The 27,514-nt window shown below is 35.7% G+C and overlaps 1 protein-coding gene and 1 pseudogene across 2 annotated transcripts in view; one reads left to right on the forward strand and one right to left on the reverse strand.

Annotated features, from left to right (window-relative positions):
* Positions 1 to 27,514, forward strand: part of ALMS1 (ALMS1 centrosome and basal body associated protein) — a 161,207-nt gene that overhangs the window by 8,848 nt on the left and 124,845 nt on the right. Inside the window, exons 2-7 of the mRNA XM_045549868.1 lie at positions 4,676 to 4,795; positions 15,291 to 15,486; positions 18,545 to 18,662; positions 19,358 to 19,833; positions 21,375 to 21,493; positions 26,173 to 26,329. Of these exons, the coding sequence (XP_045405824.1) occupies positions 4,676 to 4,795; positions 15,291 to 15,486; positions 18,545 to 18,662; positions 19,358 to 19,833; positions 21,375 to 21,493; positions 26,173 to 26,329 (1,186 nt within the window). The remainder of the gene's footprint in view (positions 1 to 4,675; positions 4,796 to 15,290; positions 15,487 to 18,544; positions 18,663 to 19,357; positions 19,834 to 21,374; positions 21,494 to 26,172; positions 26,330 to 27,514) is intronic.
* Positions 12,888 to 13,695, reverse strand: LOC123637050 (annotated as a pseudogene). Its single transcript, XR_006734740.1, has one exon. The product of XR_006734740.1 is annotated as a 40S ribosomal protein S3a-like (transcript).

Raw genomic sequence — 27,514 nt, forward strand, 5'->3', positions numbered from 1 at the left:
GCTCCTTGAATTGAAAATTTATCTCATTGATTTTCAACTTTTCTTCTATGTCTAATAAATGTGTTTAGGGAAGTGTGTTTCTTTCTAAATGCCATTTTAGTTGCATCCTATGAATTTTGATATGTAGTGCTGAAATTTTTGTTCTAAATATTTTATTTTCTGTTTTGTTTTATTTTCTACTGTGATTTTTCTCTTTAACAGGTATACTGTTTCCTGTAAAAAATTTTTATTTATTTTAAAATTTTAACAATAGTGGCTGCAGTTGGCAAGACAGCACTGGTGGGGGTGAAGAAGAAACTGCTGCTGGGCCCCAACGGGCCTGTGATGGCAGCCACCAGCGATCTGAAAAAAAAAATATGTATATATATATATATTTTAAATTATTTTCATTTATTTTTTTAAATAAAAATTTTTTATTAAAAAATAAAATTTTACCATTTTGTTTTTTAATTTTCATTACTATTTGAGTTATTTATAAATGTAAAAGTAGAAAATAGAGTTTTAGTTTGTTTTTTCTGTTTGGATACTAAGTTCTATGTAAGGTTATTAGATCAAGTTTGTTCTTATATTGCTTAGTTATTTTTTGTCTGTGTGACCTGTCAATTATTGAGAAAGGTATGTTAAAATCTCCCACTATTATGGTAGATTTATCTTCTTCCTATGGTTTTGTTAAGATAGCCTTAAAATATTTAGTTAGACGTATACAAATTAAGAATTGTTATATCTTCTAGATCAGCAGTCCCCAACCTTTTTGGTACCAGGGACCAGTTTCATGGAAGACAGTTTTTGGTGGGTGGGGATGGGATAGGAGGAGGAGCTCAGGCGGTGATGCAAGTGATGGGGAGTGGCTGTAAATACAGATGAAGCTTCACTCACTTGCCTGCCACTCACCTTCTGCTGTGCGGCCTGGTTCCTAACATGCCACAAACCAGTCTATGGCTTGGGAGTTTGGTACTGCAGTCCTAGAAGACTTGGTAATTTCATCATTATGTAGTTATCATCCTTTATACTCAGTAGTGTTTTTTTTTCTTCTCAGTATTGATTTGCATAACACAGTAGTTCTCAGCTGCAGCTGTTTGGCTCCCAGGGGATATTTGGCTATGTCTGGTGACATTTTTCATTGTCACTAATTGGGGGGATCTGGGTGCTACTAGTATTTAGTGGATAGAGGCCAGGGTTGGTGCTAAACATCCTGCAGTACAAAGGATACATTCTCATAACAAAGTATTGATATTACCCAGCCCCACATATCAATAGTGCCAATGTTGAGAAACCCTGGTATAACATTAATTTGGTACAGAAGAGATAAAGGAGAGAGGAATAGCATCCGTTCAAAAAATAAAGGATTTTCAAAACTAAAATATGTAAATTTGAGTCAAAAACAAAGACTGGAAAAGATTCACTTATAATCTAAGTTGTGAAACAGTATTTTACATATGTGTATGTATGTAGGTAGGTAATCTATTTTAATATTTTCCTGGCATGTTATTTTCTGTACTTTTTAAGTATTGTGTGTTTTTATGACTTAGGTATATTTGTTATAAATAACATGTAGCTTACAAATAGCATGTATCTCTTAAAATTTGATCTGACAATCTCTTCTCTAAACTACTGTTAGTACATGTACACTTATTATAATTATAGATACATTTCTTTCATCTTATTTTTTAAAATTTTTATTTGTTGTCTTATGTACTTTGCTTCTGTCAGGCATTTTGAGGTGTTACTAACCTGGAATCACTTTTGATTTTCCAGCTTGTGATTTCACAGACATGAAGGGGTATAAATTTTAGCCGCAAACCTACATGAGGGCTAGGTTATACAAATTAGACCTATGAGACATCAGGCTTTGTGATTACTTAATTACTGCTTTCATTTTTAGTTTCCTATTTGTTATTTAGCTGCAGTGACTTTTCTGAATTTCTTTTGAGCTCAATTATGCATATAAAAGAGTTCTTGTTAATTTTAACAAGTTTCTTTCTATACCTTTGATAATTTCTAGCAAATTAGTTGCTCTGCCTATTATCAGACACAGAAATTGTTTTGTTTTGTTTTTTGTTTTTTTATTTTAATAGACTTAGGGGGTAAAATTTGAATTCCATTACATGTATAGCAGTGAAGTCTGGGTTTTTAGAGTGCCCATCACCCAAATACTGGACATGGTACCCTATAGGTAATTTTTCATCCTTTACGCCTCCGAACCTCCTCCGTTTGAGTCTCCAATGTCCATTGTACCACTCTGCGTCCTTGTGTAGCCATAGTTTAGCTCCCACTTATAAGTGAGAACATGCAGTGTTTATTTTTGTTTCTGATTTATTTCACTTAGGATAATGGCCTGCAGTTCCATCTAAATTGCTTCAAAAGACATTATTTCATTCTTTCTTATCACTGAGCGATACTCCCTAATATATGTATACCACATTTTCTTTATCCACTCATCAGTCAGTTGATGAGTGCCTAGGTTGATTTCATATCTTTGTGACTGTGAATTGTGCTGTGATAAACATACGAGCACAGGTGTCTTTTTGATACAGTGATTGGTTTTCCTCTGGGTATATATACATAGTGGGATTGCAGGATTGAATGGTAGATCTACTTTTAGTTCTTTGAAGATTGAGAAATCTTCATACTGCTTTCTGTAGAAGTTTATTAATTTACATTCCCACCAACAGCATATAAGTGTTCCCTTTTCACTGCATCCCTAACATCTATTGTTTTTCTTTTAATGAAGGCTATTCTAATTGGAGTAAGATGGTATCTCATTGTGGTTCTAATTTGCATTTGCCTGCTGACTAGGGATGTTGAGCATTCTTCATAAAGTTTTTTGACCTTTGTAGATCTTTTTTTTTTTTTTTTTTTTTTTTTTGAGACAGAATCTCGCTCTGTTGCCCAGCTAGAGTGAGTGCCGTGGCATCAGCCTAGCTCACAGCAACCTCAAACTCCTGGGCTTAAGCGATCCTACTGCCTCAGCCTCCCGAGTAGCTGGGACTACAGGCATGCGCCACCATGCCTGGCTAATTTTTTCTATATATATTTTTAGTTGGCCAGATAATTTCTTTCTATTTTTAGTAGAGACAGGGTCTTGCTCTTGGTCAGGCTGGTCTCGAACTCCTGACCTCGAGCGATTCACCCGCCTCGGCCTCCCAGAGTGCTAGGATTATAGGCGTGAGCCACCGCGCCCGACCTTATAGATCTTCTTTTGAAAAATGCCTATTTATGTCATTTGCCCACTTTTTAATGGTGTTGTTTTTTTCTTGCTGAGTTCCTTGTAGATTCTGGATATTAGTCCTTTGTTGGACATAGTTTGGGAATACCTTCTCCCGTTCTGTAGGTTGTCTATTGCTCTTTTAATTATTTCTTTTGCTGTGCAGAAGCTTTTTAGTTTAATTAAGTCCCATTTGTGTATTTTTGTTTTTGTTGAATTTGCTTTTGGTCTTTGCCTAGGCCAATGTCCAGAAGAGTTTTTCCTAGATTTTCTTCTAGGATTTTTATTGTTTCAGGTCTTACATTTAAGTTTCTAGTCCATCTTGAGTTAATTTTTATGTATTGTGAGAGATATGCAGTTTCAATCTTTTGCATGAGGCTATCTAATTTTCCCTGAACAATTTATTGACTAGTATGTCCTTTCTTCGTTGTATATTTTTGTCTGCTTTGTCAAAGATCAGTTGGTGGTAGATATGTGGTTTTATTTCTGGGTTCTATATTCTGTTCCATTGATCTATGCAGACTCAGAAATAGATAGAACTGGTCCCTTAACTCTGAAGTAGGTTGAAAAAAAAAAGATATAAGTGGTCATAATATCCTTGGGTTCTCTTTTCTTCTGGCTGGTGTAGATCCATTAGCAGTTATCAGACACTGGCTCTCTACCATTCCTGCTATACTTTACCCGAAAACCTCTAAATGGTCCATGTTGTGGCCCTCAAAGTACTCCCATGTCTCTTCTGGTTTCTTTCATAGTTTTCTTGTATTTAACCCACTGTGTGCTACTTTTGGGTGGTAACTTACAACTCACTTATTTTGCCTTTAATTATGTTCTATTTAGTATTCATCTTAACCTTTTTAATGACTTTTACATTTGGGGTTATTAATTTTTTTGTTAGCAGTCATCTTTTTTTAAACTCATGGCTGCCTGTTTTGCTTTTATGACCTCATCCTTTTTTTTTTTTTTTTAAATAAACAGGGTCTTGCTCTGTTGCCCAGGCTAGAGTGCAGTGGCATGATAATAGGTCACTGCAGCCTTGAACTCCTGGGCTCAAGCGATCCTGCCTCATCAACCTCCTGAATAGCTGAGTCTGTAGGCATGTGCCACCACACCTGGCTAATTTAAAAACAATTTTTTTTAGAGATGAGGTCTCACTATATTCCCCAGGGTGGTCTCAAACTGCTGCCCTCAAGTGATCCTCCCTCCTCAGCCTCCCAAAGTGCTGGTATCGCTGTGCGCAGTGGCTTACATGGTGGCACAAATGGCCTCAAGAAGCCCTGAGAAAATGTGATCCTATTTCCATATTTTTAAGTGAGGATAATAGCTTGGATAGTGGTTGCAAAGTAGAAATATTATATATGTAAAAGTGCTTTATAAACTGAGAAGTATGATCTAAATATTAGAGTATTTTTATTGTTGTATAATTGTAGTGGTTGTGTTATGACTCTGTTTAAATCTGATTTTGATTTTCAGGTTGTTCCATTGACCTGTTATGTATGGCAACAGTCATTTCATCAAGGCAATAGTGGAACACAAATTTCTGATACAAATGCTCCAGAAACAACAGCTCAGTGGGGTTCTGGGGAGGATCAGGTATGTCTTCTGTAACTGGCAAACATTTTCTTTAGATAAATAGCACAAGAAATTCTGATTTAGCTGTGAAGAATAGAAAGAAGTAAATTGCTTCAGTTTTTTTTTTTTTTGAGACAAGGTCTCACTCTGTCACTCAGGCTGGAGTGCAGTGGCACAGAGTTAGCTGTAACCTCAGACTCATGGGTTCAAGCGATCTTCCTGGCTCAGCCTCTGAGTAGCTAGGACTACAGGCAGGTGCCACCACAACCAGCTAATTTTTTTTTTATTTTTTGTAGAGATGGGGTCCCACTGTGTTGTCCAGGCTAGTCTTCTGAACTCTTGAACTCCTGGCCTCAAGTGATCCTCCCGCCTTGGCTTCCCAAAGTGCTGGGATTACAGGTGTGAGCCACTGTGCCCGGCCTAATCTGTTTTTCTAATAGATCTTTGTAACCTTTATGTAGAACAGCAGTTCCCTTTTTTTTGGTCTCAGAACTTTTTATATTCTTCAAAGTATTCTAAAGAGCTTTTGTTTGTATGGATTATCTATATGGATATTTAGCATACAAAAAATTAAAACATTTAAAAACATTTATTTTAAAATTTATTTCAAAAGAACACACCCATTACATATTACCGTAAGTAGTATATTTTAAAGTGAAAAATGACTATTTTCCAAAACCAAAAACAATTAGTTGGAAGAGTAGCACTGTTTTACCTTTTTATAGATCTCTTTAACGTCTGGCTTAACGGAAGCCAGTTGGTACATTAGTCAGGGTTCTTTAGAGAAATAGAAACAATAGGATGGAGTCACATATATCTATCTACATATAGGTAGATGTATATCTTTGTCAATATTTATTATAAGGAATTGGTTTATGTGATTATGGAGGCTGAGAAGTCCCAAGATCTGTAAGCTGGAGACCCAACCCAGGAGAGCTGATGGTACACTTACAGTTTGAGCCCAAAGGCCTGAGAACCAGGACAGCCAGTGGTATAAATTCTGGTGTGAGTCTGAAAGCAGAAGAGCCTCCAGCTGGAAGGCCATCAGGCAGGGAGAGCAATTTCTCTCTTGCTCAGCCTTTTGTTCTATTTAGACCTTCAGTGTATTGGATCAGGCCCAGCCATATTGGGAAGGGCAATCTTCTTTACTTAGTCTCCAAATTCAAATGTCAGTCGCATCCAAATACACTCACATGGACACACCCAAAATAATGTTTAATCAAATATCTGGACACCCTGTGACCCAGTCATTTTGACACTTAAAATTTACATGGTAGCTGGATTCTCATATCCGCTTCTGCATTCAGTTTGTTGGGATGTGTTTTTTTTGGTTGAAGTACATGAAGACATTCTGGCCTCTCATAGATAGGTAGTTAGAAAAAGGAGGCTGTCATAGATTCCTTGAAAGGATGTCAGTGACCTTTGGGGGTCCTTGGACCACACTTTCAGAACCTTGATTTAGAACATAGTCATTAACTTTGAAGAAATGTGAAAATCATGAGCAGATAGGAAAAAGGCTCATATGTGGTTATTGGAGGAAAAATGCAGCCTCACTTTTATAATGGTTCAATATTTGTAAGGTTGATTATCTAATGACTTGGGTAGCATATTTCTTCTACCTTCAGTTTTTCTTAAATTGCAGTGGTTACCCATTAGATGGGAAATATGAAGGAAGGGAGATTTGCTGTCACTGAAGAAAAGGAATTAAGGGAAACCTTGACCAGAAAAAAGCACAGTACCCTGGGGCCATTGAATGGAGGAGGATTGTTTTAGGTGGAATTGTGCCCCTCAAATGATATGTTGAAGTCCTAATCCCCAGTACTTCAGAATGTGACCTTACTTGGAAATAGGGTGATTGCAGATGTAATTATTTCAGTTAAGATGAGGTAATATTGGAGTAGCATAGGCCCTTAATCCAGTATGGCTGGTGTACCTATATGAGAGGAGAATGCCATGTTAAGAAAAAGACACACAAGGAGAAGATGGCCATGTGAGGTTGGAGGCAGAGATTGGAGTTATGCTGCCACAAGACAAGGGGCTTCCAGAAGGTAGAAGTAGTAAGAAAGGATCCTGCCTTAGAGGCTCCAGAGGGAGTATGACCCTGTCAACATCTTGATTTCAAATTTCTGGACTCTAGAACTGTGAGAGAATAAATTTCTGTTGTTTTAAGTGACCTGGTTTGTGTCACTTTGTCATGGCAGCCCTAGGAAACTAATACAGGGATATATTCCTAAATAATTTAGTGTTCTCTGAGGGCATGTTTATGGTAGAGCTTAGTCCAAAAATTGATATCTTCCTTTTGTCCCTGTCTTATAAAATACGAATCATGATGAATCCTAAAGCACTTCATTTCTGCCTTTATACCTGGGTTCCTCAGAATAGCTGGAACATTATGCAACTGTCTAATTCTCTTCCTTCTTTTCTCCTTCTGATTATTCTGCTCATTATTTATCTGCATTGCTGTCATCTGAGTTACCACTCTTTATTAATTGAAAACTACAGCTCTTGCTACATTGTCTTCCTCTCCTTTATTTCTCTCATTTCAACTTATTAATACATTACCCTTCTAATGCCTGAAGTTCTCAGGTCTTTGATCTAACCTCCAGCAATCTTTCCCTCGATACCCCCTTTCAGCTTTCTCCTACTCCTCCATGGTCAGGGTTCAGACTTTGTCATTGCCAGCAACTTGAGTACGAATGTCTCATCCTCTCTTCCTTTAAAGCTACTGCCCCATTCAATATTCTGCTCCCTGATACAGTGAAATATAAGAGTTGTCTATATTTTTTGTTTCCATTTCCTGATATCCTACCCTAGTTTTTAAAAGTCAGGTTTATTGAGGTATAAATTAAATATATCAAAATTCACTCTTTTAGGTGTACAGTTTGTTAAATGAGTTTTGACAAATATATACAGTCATGCAACCACCACCATATTTGAGATATACAACTTTGCCATCACCCCAAAAAGATTCCCATGTGTCCCTTTGTAGTCAGTTACTTCCCCCACCCCTAGTCCTTGGCAACTGATGATCAGATTTCTGTCTCTGTAGTTCTACCTTTTCAGAATAATACAGTGTATAACCTTTTGAATCTGACTTCTTTCACTTGGCACATCTTTTGAGATTTGTCTATGTTATTGCATGTATCAGTAGTTTGTTCCACTTTAATTTTTATTGGTGAGTAGTATGCCATTTATGTATGGGTTTTTGAGTAGGCATGTGACTTCATTTCTCTTAAGCAAATACCTAAGAATGGGTTTGTTGACGGATATGATAATTGTATGTTTAACACAGGAAAGTGCCGAACTGTTTTCCAAAGTGGTTATATGATTTTGTATTCCCAGGAGTGTATGAGAGTTCCAGTTGTTCTGAACTCTTGCCAGCTCTTACTACGTCAGGTTTTTTTTTTTTTCTATTGTTAGCCACTCTGGAAGGTATATTGTAGTGTCTCATTGTGATTTTAATATGTATTTCCCTGATAACTAATGATATTGACCATCTTTTTGTGTGCTTATCTGCCCTCCATGTTTCTTCATCACTGAAAGATCTGTTTAAATCTCTTCTCCATTTTCTATAGCTATTTTATTTCATTTGTTGAGCTTTGAGAGTTCTTTATAGTTCTAGATGCAAGTCCTTTATCAAATGTCTTTTGGAAATATTTTCTCCCAGTCTATGGCTTGTCTTTGTATTCTCTTGTCTTTGAAAAGCAGAAATTTTAATTTTCATGAAATTGATTTATTGATTTTATTTTTCCTTTTGTAGTTTGTACTTATTGTGTCCTGTCTGAGATATCTTCACCTAATACTAGGTCACAGAGATTTTTCTTGTAGACCAGGGTTTCTCAACCTTGGCACTATTGACATTTTAGGCTGAAAAATTCTTAATTGTAAGGGGCTATCCTGTGTATCATAAGATTTTTAGCAGCATCCCTGGCCTCTTCCCACTAGATATATCAATAATACTTCCCCAAGTTGTAACCATCAAAAATGTTTCCTAACATTGTCAAATGTCCCAAAGTTGAGAGAAGAGGGGTGCCAAAATCTCCCCTAGCCAAGAACCACTGTCAGAAGTTTTATAGTTTTAGGTTTTACATTTATGTCTATGATCCATTTGAGTTGGTTTTTGTATATGGTGTGAATATCTAATTGTTATTCCAGCACCATTTACTATCTTTTTCTGTGGTGGATTTCTTGACATCTTTGTCAAAACTAAATTGACATTATATGTGTGGGTCTATTTCTGCACTCTCTATTCCATTGATTTGTATGTCCATCCTCATGTCAACGTTATACTCTTAATTACTACACTGTCTTAAAATCAGATCGTGTGATTTTTCTCACTTTGTTCCTCTTTTTAAAAATGATTTGTTTGGCCGGGCGCGGTGGCTCACGCCTGTAACCCTAGCACTCTGGGATGCCGAGGCGGGTGGATCGTTGGAGCTCAGGAGTTCGAGACCAGCCTGAGCAAGAGCAAGACCCCGTCTCTACTAAAAATAGAAAGAAATTATATGGACAGCTAAAAATATATATGGAAAAAATTAGCCAGGCATGGTGGCGCATGCCTGTAGTCCCAGCTACCCGGGAGGCTGAGGTAGGAGGATCGCTTAAGATCAGGAGTTTGAGGTTGCTGTGAGTTAGGCTGATGCCACGGCACTCATTCTAGCCTGGGCAACAGAGTGAGACTCTGTCTCAAAAAAAAAAAAAAAAATGATTTGTTTATTCTTGATTCCTTGAATTTTTGTATAAGTCTACAAGTGTATAGAAATATAGTTGACTTTATATTGACCTTTTGTCCTTTGACATTGCTAATCTCACGTACTAGTTTTAGTAGCTTTTTTGTAGATTCTTTAGGACTTTCTGTGTGGACAATTATATCAACTGTATTTTAGTTTTTGCTTTTTAATGTATTTGCCTTACATTTCCTTTTTTTTTTTTTTTTGGCCTTATTACACTGGCTAGGATATGCCTTTTCTTCTACACAATCCACTTCGTGTTCTGAACACAACTCTGTGAAAGCAAGTGTAACCAGTAATATCTGTGTAGCTGAATACAGTGAATACTTTTCTGTCCTTATGTTAGGTACAATAAATGTATTTGACTTTATTAAGCATCACATAACTTATTAACATCATTTCATTTCTTGGCTTCTCTTGGTTTTCTTTCTACTCCTCTGGCTATTCCATCTCAGTATCTTTTGCTGCTTTATTTTCGTCTGTTAAACCTCAAAATCAAAATTTGTAAGCCGTGGGCCTGAGTCTGACTCAAATGTGTTTGCAAAAACCTATTTTTTTGGTACAATGTTTAAAAAATTTTGAAATAAAATAATTTAAAGTGAGCATGCACTGCATACTTAGCTGCAGGTCTAATTACTCTCTAAGTACAGGACAGAGTCCACTCTTTTTTTTTTTTAAGAGACAAGATCTTGCTTTGTCAGCTAGGCTAGAGTACACTGGCATCGTCATTGCTCTCACTGCAACCTCAAACTCCTGGGCTCAAGTGATCCTCCTGCCTCAGCTTCCTGAGTAGCTGAAACTATAGGTATGCACCACCATGCCCAGCTAATTTTTTATTTTTTATTTTATATAGAGATGGTATCTCACTATGTTGTCCAGGTTGATCTTGAACTCCTGGGCTCAAGTGATCTTCCTACCTTGGCCTTTCAAAGTGCTGGGATTATAGGCGTGAGCCACTGTGCCTGGCCCAGATTCCCTCATTTGTCTTACCCCTCTGGCCCCCTATATACATTTGAGTTTTTGACTGCTGCTCCAAATGTTGGAATGTTTTTGATTCTCATCTAGATCCAGGGCTTTAAATATATTTTTATACTGGTAAATTACAAATTTATATCTCCAACATTTACTTCTCCCTCAAAATTTGTCTTTGTCTGAATACTTATTTGTTATCCCTACTCACATCTGTCAAAAATATTTAGAGATTTGTTGGCTTTTTCATATTGATTTAAAAGATATAACACAAAGAATCTTTGTATGATAGAAACATAGCAACAAAATGCATGATGTAGAAAGAATAGGAATGTTGAACAGAGGTTATTTTAAAATTCATTTTATAATATGGGAAATTATAAGAATATGTTTACATGGGGAGAAGAATGATTTAGTAATGAGAGAAAAATGAAGGAAAGTGAGAGAATCACATGTAGAAAGGAAAACATTGAAAAAAATGAAATGAGATGGAAAGGCCTTTGAGAGTTAGACTTTTTAAAAACATTTTTTTTAAGAGACAGAGTCTTGCTCCGTTGCCCAGGTTGGAGTACAGTAGCGCGATGATAGCTCACGTAAGCCTCAAATTACTGGCCTCAAGTGATCCTCCTGCCTTGGCCTCCCAGAGTGCTGGGATTATAGGTGTGAGCCACTGCATCTGGTCTGAGAGCCCTTTTTTAAAAGTCATAAGGTAGAAATCCGATAATGGGGTTTTAGATCACCAGATGGTGACAGGAAGACAATGGAGTTCCTATCCATTGCTGTATACTGGTTGAAGTAGGAGGTGAGGTCATCAGTTGAAAATGGAGGAGAGTTCAATAGTTCTGAGGAGAGAGAAGGTATAAACATAATCATCTTAGAGAGCTCACTAGGAAAATGTAGTAGGATTTCCAGGTGATACTGAGTGCCCTTGAGGTTTAATGTCATCAATTTAAAGGAAAACCAGTCAGTTGGGGTGTATAATTTCTCCAGCAATGTGCTGCTGCTTGAATTCAGGCAAGAAAGAAGGTTCAACCAGCAGTAACTTTTACCTGGTAAATAGAGTAGTGGGAGAAAAATGCAAGAAAGTTGAGGGTGTTTGCAAGGTGGTGATTATAAGGAGGACTATGAACTCTCAGAGGAATGAAGAGGGAAATACAAATAAGAAAGGAATGATGAAAATTATAAATGTGACAGCATAGTTATCTTCATGAGGTTAAAGAATTATTGCAGTTGAGAAGCTAGAGAGTAAGTTATCTGTAGAGGTCAGAGGATGGGCAGGAGGACTAATGGATATGTCTGTAATCAGGAGTGAGGAGTGAACTGTGGGACCTAGGCTCAAAGCATGGTCAAAGAGGCTGAGCTATGAGTCATGGAACTGGAGATTTTGCTGTAGTGAGAGTCACAAAATGATTGGAATTCTCCTGCTTTGAAACTTTTCATTGGCCCACTATCCCCTGTAGAATGGAGTGTTCTCAAAAGAAAAAATTCAAAATTAATCATTCTTGTATTCCTTTTATTTTCAAGTATTAGAAAAGTGAAAAGCATGTTTCCAGTAGCAATTTGATGTTATAGTTTTGACTAATTTATCCAGCATAGAAGGGATTGAGATATTTTGGAATTTCAAAAGTTTACTGTTCCATAATCTCACAAGCCATAGATGAGTAATGTTAATATTTTAGAATATTTCTTGCCAACCTTTTTTCTTTGCATGTATTTATATAACTGATATTATATGGTAGATGGTTAGATATCTTTTTTTAAAAAAAATTACTGTATGAAAATTTTAGTTATGAGTTCTAAATACTGAAAATACTTCTTCAAAGACAAAAGTCTTATTGGAAAATGTAAAAATCTTTCTACATTGTAATACATCTTTTTTTATGGATTCTGGGTCATCTGGGAATTAAAAGATATCTATATTCTCTTAAAAACATTTGAGTTGATCAAGGAAGAACGGTATAGTAATAGACTATAAAATAATGAAAATCAAATTAATGCATGCTGTATGTAAGTTATCAATATGTCATTTTCTCATGTTTTTATTTAAATAAATAAATAAGGGAAAATAGAATGAATTAATTATTCAACCAAAGATTTTAGGTAAAGAATGAAAAACTGCAAGTAGAGGAAACATAGCAAAGAGGGAAACAGAAATAAATCAGTTATGAAATATAATTGCTAAATTCAAGAAATATGGAAAAAGTAGATAAATTCCTAATAAATACAATCAAAAAAACCCAATGAAATGGACTTTATACAAAAGTATCAAAGTTTATAGAGATGGAGTAGGATTACTAAGAAGGAAATTGAGAACGTTATGATAGTACTAGCTATCAAAAAAGATTTTGGACCTAATAGATTTCACTGCTGAAATATTCTTTTTTAACCATCATAAATAGGACTCTTTACTTGTCATTGAAAGTCTGAATTTTAAACAGATTCTTGGACTGGTGGTTCATATCCATCAGGTCATTCAACTTTAGTGCCTGTCTCGTCACCAGTAGCTTTTCCAGAACTACTACCTTCACCATGAAGCGCCATGACTTTCCCCAATTCAAACCTGGGCTTCTTCAGCATTTTTACTTTTCTAACAAAGACATCATGGAGAGGATAAATAGATTGGCAAGCCATTTCTATGTGTTTTCCAATGTTGTCTGGAATCAATTTATTGACTACTTCTTTCAAGTCATTTGTCTGCATCTCTCTGGTCATGATTTCCATCATCTTCTTTCGGATTTGGTGGACCTGTTGGTGCTGAGCATAAGAGGTCTTCCATATCTGATTGTTGCATTTTTTAGTAAAACCAACACAGAACAGACGAAGCAAATAACTATCGGTAGTCTTGACATCAACATGAGCTTCAGTCATAGTCTGCCATTTTTTAACCATGGAACACATTTTGTCATGGGTAAGGTCCATGCCATGAAAATTAATCAGGCAATTTTTGCCCTGAATATCTTCAGTAATCAGCTTGAATTTTCTAAATGCAACTTCACATTTTGCAGATCAGCAAGGCTCACTTCAAACACACAACCCTTGAGGCCATCAGAGGCAATTTTTGTTCCTTGAGTCCTGGTGACTAGTGTTTTCCCAATATTTCTTATATTGAACATAGCAGGTACCTTCACATCATACCAATCTTTCTTAGAAAATGGATCAACCACTTTCTTCATGGCTCCCTTTTTGCCGCCTTTCGTAAGGCTTGTTCTTGCCAACCGCCATGGTGCTGCTCAGAGAGCCCTCAGTGCTGAAATATTTTAAAGTTTTAAGGAAAACTGAATTTCCTTGTATAAAACAATATAAAACAAAGTTATGAAAAAAGTTTAGAAAACAAAGCCAGGCATTCTAAAATGCTGATTAATCTTAATTATGACCATATACGTGTGAAAATTTTAAAGAATATGCTTACAAATATGATTTAAAAGTTTGATCTCCTACTACCTAGTAAGAAATATGAAGATGTTTTAATATAAAGAAATTTATTGACTTGGGAGGCTGAGGTAGGAGGATCGCTTGAACCCAGGAGTTCAAGTCCAGCCTGGATAACATAGTAAAGCCCTATCTTAAAAAAAATGTATATTGCTGTCTTTTATCAGGTTTAAAGGGGGGGAAAATGCTATAATGTAGTTTGATCTAATTTAGTGCTCATGCCTAATCAAATTATTTAGAAATGAAAATAAAAGAATAATTTCATAGCATGATAGGAAGAATATACTTAATTATTAACTTTTAATAATATCAAATTTAAAAGGAAAATGCCTTTAACACTGGCCACTATTAGTATTTAATTCAACTTTAATTCAGCATTGTTGTTTAGTATGTTCTGTGGATTGGTGCCAGTCCGTGAATTATTTGTTACTGGTCTGTCCAGAGGGAAGTACAGAAATTGAGAGGAAGTGTTTAGAAACTTTGATAGCAGTTTGACAGTAATTTTGTCTTTTTTTAGAACTACAAATCAAACATTTGGGCTTGTGTTTTATATTTTTGGTTTATATAACTTTTAAATTTCATTTTTCTAATTATTTTTACTGGTTTTAAAAATAAGGCTGGGTGTGGTGGCTCACACCTGTAATCTTAGCACTTTGGGAGGCTGAGGAGGGAGGGTCATTTGGGGCCAGGAGTTCAAGGTTACAGTGAGCTATGATCAGGCTACTGCACTCCAGCCTAGGTGACAGAGGGAGGCACTGTCTCTAAAAAAAAAAAAATTAGCTTACTTATTAATTTTATTAACATTTTAATAAAGTATGATGAATTGTAATTAGGAAAAATTGGTCCTTCCCCATAGATTGAGAAGCATTGCTCTGAATCATACCACTAATGTAAGAGTAAATATTTGAAAGAGACAAATTCATCACTATGCATGGATGATACGATAATGTTATATACTAAGAAAAGCCAGGGTCCTTTAGAAATTAGTATAGGTAATAAAAATTCAGTAAAGTGGTCACATGTAGAGAGTACTGTAACTTTAGGTTTAGAATTTTTTTTCAGTTTTTTTATGATCATATTGTAAAATTTTATCATATAGAACCAAATCTATTGATTTAATTATGAGAACAAACTATTAAGAAATATAGCAGAAATACCAGTGATTCTTCAAAACTTTAAAAGATGAGTAGTAATGGTAAGAGGTCTAAAATATAGTTAATATTGTGAGAAACATAGAAAGAACAACTTTACATTTTCCAAACTTTAATAAGAATGTCATTAAATAGGAAGCTATATGCTACATGAGTGAACATTTTAATCTAAATGTTAATATGTATTGTAACTCAGTTAATGACTTAGTATGTTTTCCTTTAAAATTGTTGTTTCAGAGAATAGAATCTTGGCACTGTCTTCCTCAAGAAATGGACTCTTCCCTAACCTTGGCTACACCTCAGACCGAGTTTAGTGCAACAGCGGAAGGGACTGAAGTGACAGACTTCCCTTCTGTGGAGGAGGGTGTATTGACCCAATCAGAAAATCAAGTAAAGGAACCCAACAGAGATCTCTTATGTTCTCCATTGTTAGGTAATGCCTCCTTATTTTTAACTAGTAGTAATACCTCATATTTGTAAAACAGTTTTTGGGGACTGCAAGTCCTGTAACTAAATACTTTTTGAGTTGAGGAGCTCTGTAGAACCATACTCAAAGGGATTGGCTTATTTCTGGTTTTTCACACTAGCCAGCTTGTCTAGTTATATTAAATGTGCCCCTTATTTTATCATGTCCTATTGCTCATAGAAGGCAGAAAAGTGATAACATCCTCTCTAGTGGGTGTGCCTTCTCAGTCCTGAATTTGCAGAGTTATTTTTGAGATAAATAAATATTATCCTTTGACTGGTTCTTTCAGCAGTGGAGACTCCAAGATCCCTAGAAAACAAACAAAAAACAAATGTTCACATTTACCTCATTTGATTCTCAGAATTAATTAAAGCATATGTTATTTATTATCCCCAGCTTTTACATCAAAAAATTGAGGTAAAGAGGTTGAGTGAGGTCAATCTTAACTGTTTTCCTGTTTAGTGTAGAACTGATTTGTTAGCTCTTTACAAAACATAAACTTTAAGTACTTTTCAAATCATCAAGGGATTCAATCATGAAGGTGGTTTTATAGTTTTGTAGAGAAGCAAATTAATTCACAAGTTCTTTTCAAACATAAGCCATTGCTATCCAAATCAAGATATTAGTGCCAACGTATTCTATGATGTGGATCCTTAAAGTCAATTTTAGGTCCACATTTTAAGAAAGATGTTAACAAAATTAAAGTACCTTTGTGGGAGGAGATAATTATGATAGTAAATGAAAGAGAAAATCTTGCTATGATGAGATATTTGAAGGGCTGCCATGCTAAAGAGGAAGCAACTTATTTCTTATTCATTCATTTAGGTAATAAATATCTAAGTACCTACTATGTGTTTGGTGCTGGGGATATAGATGAAAGAAAGCTACCTCCTCTTCTGGGAAGACAATCCAGTAAACGGAAAATAACAGGACCATGGAATGAGTATGGTCTAGAGCAAGATTCTGCAAACTACAACGTACAGGCCAAAGCTTGGTTTTTGCATTTTTAAAGAATTGTAAAAACAAACAAAAGAAATATATAAAACAGTCTATATATGACCAACAAAACCTAAAACATTTGCCATCTGGCCCTTTACAAAGAATGTTTGCTAACTCCTAGTCTAGAGGTTAAAATGAATATACAACTTACAGAGAGGCTGTTTTTCAACTTGATCTAAGAAACAGCTTTCTAATAGAGCCATTTAATAGTGGAAAAGCCTGTATAACAACAACAAATGGTGAGCTTTATGTCACTGCAAAATGTCAAGCAAAATTCTGTAGTAGAAGGATTTCAGCACTGGGTAAGAGACTGTAGGATGTGACCTCTAAAGTGTTTTCTAATGTAAAATTTTATAACTCTAGCTTCTCACCTACTATAGGTAAAGTAGAACATTTTAAATTATTGGAGCAAATCCAATAATTTAGAGAAAATTCCATCATTGCTGTCTTATTATGCATAAGTACTCTCATTGTGGTATTTAGGCTCTCACCAATGGCAAATGTCATTGATGATGACTGGTGCCAGAATGGTTAGATACCTCAGAAAAGAGGGATCCAAGCTATTAACAGCTGTCCAAATGTGAGGACATAAGAAGCAGTTGAAAGTTGTAAGAAAAAGGCATTGCCAGTAAGATATACAGCCTTCCCACTATGCAATTGCATGCATATCCATCCTCTATAGCATCCCCAACCTTTTTGGCACCAGGGACCAGTTTCATGGAAGACAGTTTTTCCACGGACTGGGGCTGGTTGTAGGGTACTATGGGGGGTGGCGCTAGGCTCAGGCAGTGATGTGTGGCCCAGTACCTAGGGGATTGGGGACTGCAACTCTACAGTTTTCGCTTGCTCCTTTAGCAGATACATTTCCTCATTTATTAATACCTGGTCTAACTCTCCAATTGCACTTTGAAATATTCTTAAATATTTAAGGAGATGCCAAAATGCTGTTTGCTTATTACTTACTATTCTTTGGTTATACCTAAATAGTTATTTCAGAGAATAAGGATTTCTGTAGGTTCCTTCACCTGGTTAGGGATAACTCTAATTTTTTTTAGAAAAGACTCTCAGGTTCTTTAAATACTCAGTCTATAGTTAATTGGAAATAGTAAATTTGCCATATTGTCCCATGGGTCCCCCTTGTAGCATTAGCCTTAGTGTATTTGGGGACTGTTAAAAACTCTTCATGATTCTCAGTGGGTGAAGGACTATTATGAAGATTTAAGACTGATTCTCTAAGCTGAGGTGAAAGAGGAACCATACCAATTGTTCCTTGGGGGTAATGGTTATCTATCAGTTTCTCATTTTTAATTCATTCAGTAAATGAATCTATTTCAAGTACTTACTAAATATAGCAGGTACTTTGCTAGGAATTGAGGATATAACTGTTAATAAAGCAGACATGGAGTTGACAATTTAGATGGGAAGCAGATAGACCAAAGATTAAAACAAGAGTGTGATGAATATTAATAGGTAAGGTGTGCAGGGTATGTGAGAGCAGCAGGTGAAAGGCAGAAGATACCGTAGTGAGCTTTGTGAACTCTTGGTTTGTAGTAATTTCAGGGGGAACAGTAATTTCAGTGAGAAAGTGGAGTCCTCATTTTCTACACAGTATTATAGGCATTTTGAAATCAAGAAACTATACTGTATCAATCAGTATTACAGTCATATTGAAAAAGCAATTTAGTTTTAGCAAAACATCACCCATCAAGTTAAATTAATTTTAAATATAATGCTGTTGATTTTATGATAATTTTTGTTTCTATTAGTATTTTTCCTCACTTATAAGTATAATAATACCTATCCTTCAAGGTTGTCATAAGAAATTAAATGAAATATTGTATGTTAAGTGCCTGGACCTCAGGCTCTCAGTAATTGGTAGCTGCTACTGCTGCTGTTTTATTATTATTCTAATGCTTGTACATACTTCCAGATGGCAACTTGTTTAGGTGCTTTAAAATATTACTTGAGTAAGCTAACTAATCAATTTTCAGCATTACTCAGCATTTGTATATTTGCAACTTTACAGTCATACAAGATAGCTTTGCTTCTCCTGATTTGCCTTTGCTGACTTGTCCAACACAAGACCAAGAATTTGGGTCTGACTCCTTATTTCACCAAAGTGAACTAGGCTTTGCACCTCTGAGGTAGGATGATTTATTTATTTGCACGTAACCTTTCTGCTCTTCTTTTTCTTATTCTAAGTTGTTAGTAATATTAGTGACTTCAGGCTAATGTGGGACTTTGGGGTGAGGATTAGATGTTCTTGGCACATGCTCTGAAGGTAATAAGGCCCTAAATTAAGACTTGATACCATTTTGCTATATATTACTTTCTAATTACTTTTATGAAAAGTGATCTGTACTTATTAGATCATCAACCAATGACTGAGTTACTATTGTATTTTGGGAGCAGATCAGTTCTTTAGAGGTTTTCAAGAGCATAACGAATGACTAGCAGAACAATTATTGCAGGTTAAATGAATATTAAATCACGGTAGGTGATAAACTAAACATATAAAATAGTAAAGTTTAAAAGACTATTTTGAATTTTTCATTTAAAGAATCATTTTTTTTGGCATTATGAAAATCAGATTCTGTGTCTGTTGTTTTAGGAGAAGACTGAGATAATTATCAGGGTCATAGGGTGGTAGTTCACCTTCTGGTTAAAAATTTGCTTTGTTCAGTCATTAGCCACCTTAAAGTAATTTGAAATTAGGAGAACTTTCTTTTTCAACACACTTTTCAAATAAACTTGATTTCAGTGACATATCAGTCTTATGTTTTTGTGTTAGTACTAAATGTTTTTAATGTGTTATATATTTTTAACTGTATATTTTCAGGGGAATTCCTGATAGATCTGAAGACACTGAATGGCTTTCTCGACCATCGGAAGTTAGTGAAGCTTTATTCCAGGCTACCTCAGAAGTAACTTCAGACTTAACTAACAGTTGCTTTAGTGTATCTCAGCACACACTTATAGGTAGCACAGCTGTTGGGTCTCAGCGCTCTTTTGTACCCTCTGAACAAGGGAATAACGAAGAGGCTATTTCATCTGGTACTGTTGATGAACTGAAAACCGCCAAAGTCCCTGATAGTTATGGTGCTCCTTGTTCATATATGTCATGGAAGACACGAAAAGATACACAGCAGCCAGAAATCAATTTCACCAATAAAGATGAAGTTTCGGTTTCAACTTCATCTGATATAACTGATGGAAACATAGATACTAAAAGAAGCAGCAATTTTGATGCTTCTTGTTCATATGCGCAGTACTGGACACAGGGAGTTTTACAGCAGGGAGAAACATATTTAACCAGCAAGGACCATGACTCTTTTTCCGATTCATCTGACACAATTGGTAAAAATAAAATTCCCCAGGAAAATAACAATTTTAGTGTTCCCTTTTCCTGTGTGCCATGGAACAACGAGGAAAGTCCACACCATCCAGAAACATGTGTAATCAGTGAGGACTGTGTTTCTTTTCCAGACGAAGTTGCTCCTCATCATGGTAATAAAACATCATATTCTTTCTTGCGATGTTTGTTAGAAAGAAGAGGAAAAGGGGTTCCCTCGACATCTGATAGTCATTATTTTGAGAGTGTTTGTTTAAAGGCTCCAGCTGACAATGAGTTGAAACAACAGATGGATTCTTTGGAGAGTTGTGAAAAAGATGAAGGTCTGCTGGAGGAATTATCTCAATACTTTGAACAAACAGAGACTAAAAACAATTTAGTATCTTCAGAGGTGCAACCCGGATCCTCACAAATGCGGTATATTGGGAATGTTGTAGTTCCTGATAATTCTGTAAAAGTTTCAGAAGCACATATACTCTCCAGGGGACAGGATACCTCTAAGATGGAGCCTTCTGCTGGTCCTCTTCAGACTGTTAAATCCCATTTGGATGAGACATCAGAACAACTGTATTTTCAAGAGGAAGGAAAACAAAAGGCAACTTCTGTTTTTGGTGAGAAAAATGTTGATGCTACTGAAAATATAGCTTTTGAGGCAGTTATTGCCTCTATTGAGCCTTCCAAGAAAGAGGGTACAGTAAATGAAATCCAAACTGACATCGATAAATCTTTAACAGATGACAGCCAAGAGAGAGAACCAAAAAATTCAGATCTTTCCCCATTAAATTATAATGATGAAAACTCCTTCTTTGATAAGCTTAAGCATCCACGCTATCAATCTACTCCTGGGGTATTTGAGCCAGAAACTTCAAAACCATTGTTGCATAAAAAAGATGATGATGATAGCTCCCTATACCAGCATCCAAATTTAAAATCACCCCCTAATGCTCCTCAGGAAATGTTCATTAAGCCACCTCCTGTTATTCCAGAGCTTAAGTCATCTGCTTCTTTAAGTGAAAAATCTTACAACCAGGCTGTTGGTCTTGGCAAAACACAGTCAGCCTTATTTCAGTATGATATAAACAGTGAACCATTTCTTCCCATTGGGAAGATAAAGTCTATTTTTGCTCTTGACCTTGCAGAGGAGGTAGGATCTTCAGACATTAATTATTATACGAAAGTATCAACTTCAGATTCTTTGGTTTTACAAGATTTAAAGCAGCCAACCTTTGAAGAAGTTGCAGATTCCTCAAACTATAATTTGGGTAAGGATGTTAACTCTAGTAATGCCATTGAAGGCAGGAAGAAAGCAGCTTTTCAGCAAACTTGGTGGCATATGATGCAGAATCACAAGGTGCTTTACCACTGACCAGTGATGCATCAATTGCATTTGGCCAAGAGACATTGCTGAAAGCTGATACAGGCCAAGGTGAGATTCCTTGGCCTGTGGGAGCTGAGTCCAGTTTTACCATATATTCAATTATGCAAAATGACTCCTATTTTGTAGAGGGCCTGCATGGGAAGACTGAGTCTGACATCATTACTCCGGATGCTGCTGCTGAACGCTCTAGCCTTTATGAAAATGCTGTTGTGTGCGGTGAGAGAATTGCTGAACTACAAAGAAAGGTGAGACACAATAAAATGATGGTTGTAGGAAACATGGTCTTTTCCAGTATTGTTTTAGGAAATGGTATTTGTTTTTATTTTACTTTTTACTATTTCCCAGACACATGACCAATGTGACTTGACTGGTGAGTACATTGAGCTAGCAGCTTTAGAAAATTTGATTGATGATCTAGAGATGTGTGGCATCTCCCTGCACTGGCAACCTACTTTACAAATACTATCTGAAAAGGAGAGCAATTTTGAAAAGCCTGTAAGTTTGACATTTCTTATGGATGGGGAAAGGAATGTTTTAGCCAGAAAATGGTAATGAGAGTAAAGGGCCCATTTATATCCTCTAATACCAACTTGTGACTTGTAACTTGGTCTCCATCTGATATTTGAGAATATGCTCCATTAATCTGTTAAAGGTTGGCATAAAAGAAATATTTATGTTTTATAGACCATAAGACTTAGTTCTGTGGTGTCTTGGAAAAGACCATCCTTTAGAGCTCTCAGACCTATTATCTTGAGGCAGCCTAATTCTTCCTAGTTGTGCCAGCAAGACTCTTTGGGATAGTGTTAAGATTAGACTCATTCATGGGGACATTCAAATGATTGTGCTTTTTTACCCCTCTGATTTTCAATGTTCAAGCCTTGGAATAGGCCTTGGGATATTCAAGTGTTTCTTTTTAGCAGATCTTGAAAGATCTGACTTCAGATGTTTGCCCAAGAAGAATATAAAGTACATAATATCCAAACTGGCTAGGGTCCCCAAAAGGAACTAACAACCCCCTTCCCGAATGAGCAACATACTCATGTCTTTACACATTCTCTCCCTCTCTCATTATTATCATTGTGTGTGTGTACTAGAAAATGGTAATTCTGGGTATTATAAAAATTCTGTGTCAACCTTTCTTTTGTACAAGGCTTTATTTGCCTGGATCCTTGGGTCCCTTGGCTGTAATGTTCCTCTAGACCCATTGCACACATCCTCTTTGTCTAAAACTGTCAGTTCCAAGGTGGGTCCCAGTTCCTTGTAATATATCCTTATATCCTGTTAGTCATTAAATATAGTTAGATAATATAGGTGATGTGCTTAATGTTACTTCTCTTTTCCTGTTTTCCTGTGTATACGATTGGTATGTCATTGTAAAGCTACTAGTTTGGGTTACAACCATATTTAGATCTTTAGGTTCAGACAGTTGATAAGAGAAAAATGAAATTTTTCTTTTATTTATAATTTGTTGAATTTATGAAAAAAAGATTTTTAACATAGAGAACCATTAGGTTAGTTTTATTTTTTTCAATATTCTAAAGGAGGCATTGTTTACTTCTAATTTTAATCTGATAACAATGTGGATTAAAATGAGAGTTAACACTCTGTGCTCAAATACTGTGCTATGAGGTATACATATATACATCAATTTATTTAGTCCTACAGTCAGTCCTAGCAAGTAGAATCACTGAATGTCATTATCATCATCATTTTACAATTGATACTTAGAGAATTAATGGACTTGCTCATGCTTGGTCAGCAAATAGGGGAATCAGTGTTTGAAACTAACCTTATTTGTGTACTTAAATACTCTACCATAAACTGCCTCCCTGTTTAACTAGTCTTGGTGAAACCAAGATCAAGATTTTACATTATTTTGGCAAGAGTGAAGGTTTTGAAGGCTATTGCTTAAAGTCAGTTTCAATAAGAATGAGAAACAAAATATCAATTTTTAAAGAGTTCTAATTTTTAAATACTACTTTTGTGACTTACATCAACTTTTCATGTAGATAAAATATATTTTAAAAATGAAGATACATATTCAATTAATGTGCCGAGATTAACTTTGACCACTATTCCAAATTTTATCTGCCCTTAAATGTAGCCTTAAGTATGTTCTTTCAATCTAGGGAAGATGCCGTTCCCTGTATTGTCCTTCACTTTTAGCTATGTTCTATGGTCTAGGAGTTATTTAATGTCAATATTAGAGAAATAAGGAGCCAGAAATTGTAGTCATTTTTCTGCACGGCTTGCTCTCAGAGGGCTTGCCTACTCCTTGGTTTCTTCCTTATTCTCTTCACCTGTGTCACAAAAGAGTCATTCATACTTACTTGGCTCACTTTTATATCTATCTACCCATCATTTTTCTAGATGATTATTTGGTTATGCACTAATGTCTGATGCAGTTTGGAACTGTGAAAAGAGCATAGAGATTTGGAGTCAAAGTCCAGTTCAGTTACTTTGTTAGCCTTGTGCCTTGAGCAAATGACTTTGGATGAACACTTTCCTCATCTATATAAAAAATAGGAATGGTAATAATCAACCTCATACATTTTTATATTAAGTGAGGTAAAGTATAGCACTTATGTAGTGCCTAGCTATTAGTTCCCTTCACTTTACTGAAACTAGGCTGCTAGACTCTTATGGGTGGTTTCCTACTTTCTATCATTATTTTGTTTTTCTTTCTTTCTCCTTGTTCTTGGTAGCAGCGTATAATATTATTCTAGTACCGCTTGTTTTGACCATTTACCTCTAACAATTATTTAAGGTTTAAACCTTAGATTTCTCTCTCCCCTACCCCACACCTAGTTTCCTGTCAAGGCTTAAGTGTTAATCGCTGTGTGGAGGATTATCACTTCTGTTTCTAGATCCTAATGCTTGTCCTTATGGTATCTTGCATGAAGTTTTCTCATTAACATTGTTGTCACCTCAAATTCAGCTTGCCTATATCAAAATAACTCATGTTTGTCCTAAAATCAGACTGACTTGTAGATTTCCTGAGTTCTTAGGAGAAATGTTAGCATTTTTCTAGTTTCTTAGTTATCTTTGACTCTTCATTATTGATGAAAAAATTGGGAGATAAACTAATCTTGATTTTTTTTTTCTCCTGGTTCCTCTCATTTTCAATTAGTAATGAAGCTCTGCCAAACTCTTAAATATTTCTCATCATTTTCATTCTACATTTCCTTCGTATTACCTACTCTAAAAGTTCTATATTTTGAAGCTTTGATATAATGAAATTTTATTAAAGTCAAGATTGTAATAGAAGCTTTTTCCTTTCTACACTTAGAAACCGTAGGGGAAAATTGCTATTAAACACACATACTTTCTCTCACAAGTATCTTTTTATATATTAATATTATATACAGTCACGTACCATATGACAATATTTTAGTCAATGATGGACCACGTATACAATGGTTGTCCCATAGATTATATTATAATGTATTTTTACTGTACCTTTTCTGTGTTTAGATACACAAATACTTACCACTGTGTTACAGTACAATATTTAGTACAGTCACGTGCTGTACAGGTTTGTAACCTAGGAGCAACAGGCCATATCGCCTAGGTATGTAGTAGTTTCTACCATCTAGATTTGTGTAAGTACACTCTATGATGTTTGCACAATGACAAAATTGCCTAACATATTTCTCAGAACACATTCATGTTGTTAAGCAACACATGACTGTGCATGTATATATATATATGCATATACATATATATATATATATATATATAAATGAGCTATACTTCAAAAAAGTCTCCTTCAGTAGTGAGGTAGTTGGAAACTAAGAACTTTGTGCTATATGTAGAACAGAGCCTCTTAGCAATGTTATCATTTGGGTTGGATAATTCTTTGTCATTGGGGGCTGTCCTGTGTATTTTAGGATGTTTTGCAGCATCTCAGGCCTCTATTCACTAGATGCCAGTAGCATCCCCTTCCCTCAACAAGTTTTGACAGTGAAAAATGTCTCTAAGACATTGCCAAATGTCCCTTGGGGGGTACAAAATTTTCCCCAGTTGAAAACCACTGGTCTAGAGAAACCTGTATGAGTAGTGGACATAGAACAACCATTTCTACACCCTGTCAGCTTCCTAAGAATGTTCATTACTAAACAATGAACACTGATAAAAGAGGATAGAAAAATTCATGCTTGTGTGCATTTTTAGACTCCTTCCTGAGAGGGTATGACTAGAATAATCTTTTTAGGGAAATAAACCTGAAAGAGATACATTTTTATATGACAGTGTGCTGTGAATTTGGTAAAAAGTTGTGCATGTTTATGTATTAATGTCACCAATAATAGTTTTAATTTATTTTCTAGCAAAGACTTGTTCGGATCTGATGAAACATTAGGAACTTCTTTTTTAGCAATTAACATTTACTTCACTATCAATTTATAGTCTCCACTACTGTTGATCCAAGAAGTTTGAGGACTTATGTTTTTTGGTAACTGATCACAGTTATGGTGCTTTGATACTCTTATTTTTCTTATAAACATTTGTGAGTTTCTAGAATATTCCTGTTTTCTTTTTCCTTCTTACTCTTTCCTCCCCACAGCATGCTGCACAACCTAAAAAAAAAAAAAAATCCTTGAGCTTGTCTAGAGTAATATACCATAGTTCAAATCCTACAGTGATCATATGGAGCAAACTTCTAAGTAACCGAACACTTCTAGGCCTACTATCTGTAATATTCTATATAAGCAGATTTCTAAACCCTCAAAATGATTTATAGAGTGTTCTCAGAGTTGGCCCAACAAGATATGACCTGCATATGAATTCAGGAGGGTTGAGAATATGATCTTAAGTAACTAGTATAACTGCTCAGTATTCATTTTTATGAAAATTAGGGTCTTTTTGTTAGCAGGTGAATTATGAAATTAATATAATCTTATATTCTTCATTTCTTTTTTCATAGGCAGATCGTTCTCATCTGGGTGTTAATCAGCCTTTTTCTTTAATGCCTTCATTTGTTCCTCATGAGCCAACCAGAGGGTCGGAATATCACTCTTCAACTCTTAGAATGTTAAGGGTATCTCCTGATGCTCCGCCAAATACTCTCCAACATTTAACAGGTATGCAGAAAAAGGAGGTATTAAATGTCCTCCTTATGGCTACCTTGTGAAAAATAGCTTGCTGTGTCTATCGGTTTTTCTTATTTTTTGAACTCTTACAGTAATGTTAATAGTTTTAATTAAATATGTTTATAAACCGTATCTTAGTCTGTTTGGACTGCTGTCATATTACAAAAATATCTTAATAACTTAAGTGTGGCTTATAAACAACAGAAATTTATTTCTCACATTTCTAGAAGCTGTGAATTACAAGATCAAGGTGCTGGCAGATTCAGTGGCTCATGAGGGCCTATTCCTCATAGATTACAACTTCTTGTTGTGTCCTCACATGGTGGAAGGAGCAAGAGATCTCTCTGGGGTCTTTGTTATAATTGGCACTAATCCCCAATATGAGGGTTTATATTAGGGATCCCAGATATGATCCAATTACCTCCCAAAAGCCCTAACTCTTAGTACTATCACCTTGGGGGTTAGGATTTCAACATATAAATTTTGGAGGGACATAAACATTCAGACAATAGCTACTACTCTGGTCTTTTATTAGGTGAATCATTTGATTTTTCACTGCATTCTACATGACAGTGTTTAGAACTGAATATATGGAGGAGTTCGATATTAGAGTCAGTTTGTTTCTTTATTCTTTTGAGTGACTTGAAAGGAAAGAGAAATTGATTGAGCTCAAGAGGACAAGAGTGGATGCAAATAAATTTGTAGAGAGGAAATTAAGAGAAATCAATTTTGAGGTAGAAAGCAAGATTATCTGCCAAGGGAGGTGGGTAGTCATGGAAGTAGTTTCAGGGTTTTGAGGAGAGAGCTTTGGTAAAGACTTAGAATTTTGTTGAAGTGAATATAGAATGGAGCTGACCAAGGACAAGTAAAAGGATTGGCAGTTAATTCTGAAAAGTCAGCTTAGGTTGGAGCTAATGATTTTATAACTTTGTCAGCCTGTATAGACTCCCTGATTTTTTTCCTACTAAAATTCAGGAAAGGAGAAGATGAATACAGTATTGATCATTGGTTGAGGGGTTTATTGTATGGATGTGGTGGAAGGGTAGCAGTGGAAGGGAATCAATGAGAGAAGGGTTGATCAGTTACTGCACACATAGGAAAGGAGAAGCCAGAACAGTTGTTAGTCGGGAGAAAATAGAAAGACCAGAGATTTATTTAAGAAGTTGGCTAGATGAG

Source organism: Lemur catta, chromosome 4 (assembly GCF_020740605.2).
Source record: "Lemur catta isolate mLemCat1 chromosome 4, mLemCat1.pri, whole genome shotgun sequence".
In the NCBI taxonomy this organism is placed as follows: Eukaryota; Metazoa; Chordata; class Mammalia; order Primates; family Lemuridae; genus Lemur; species Lemur catta.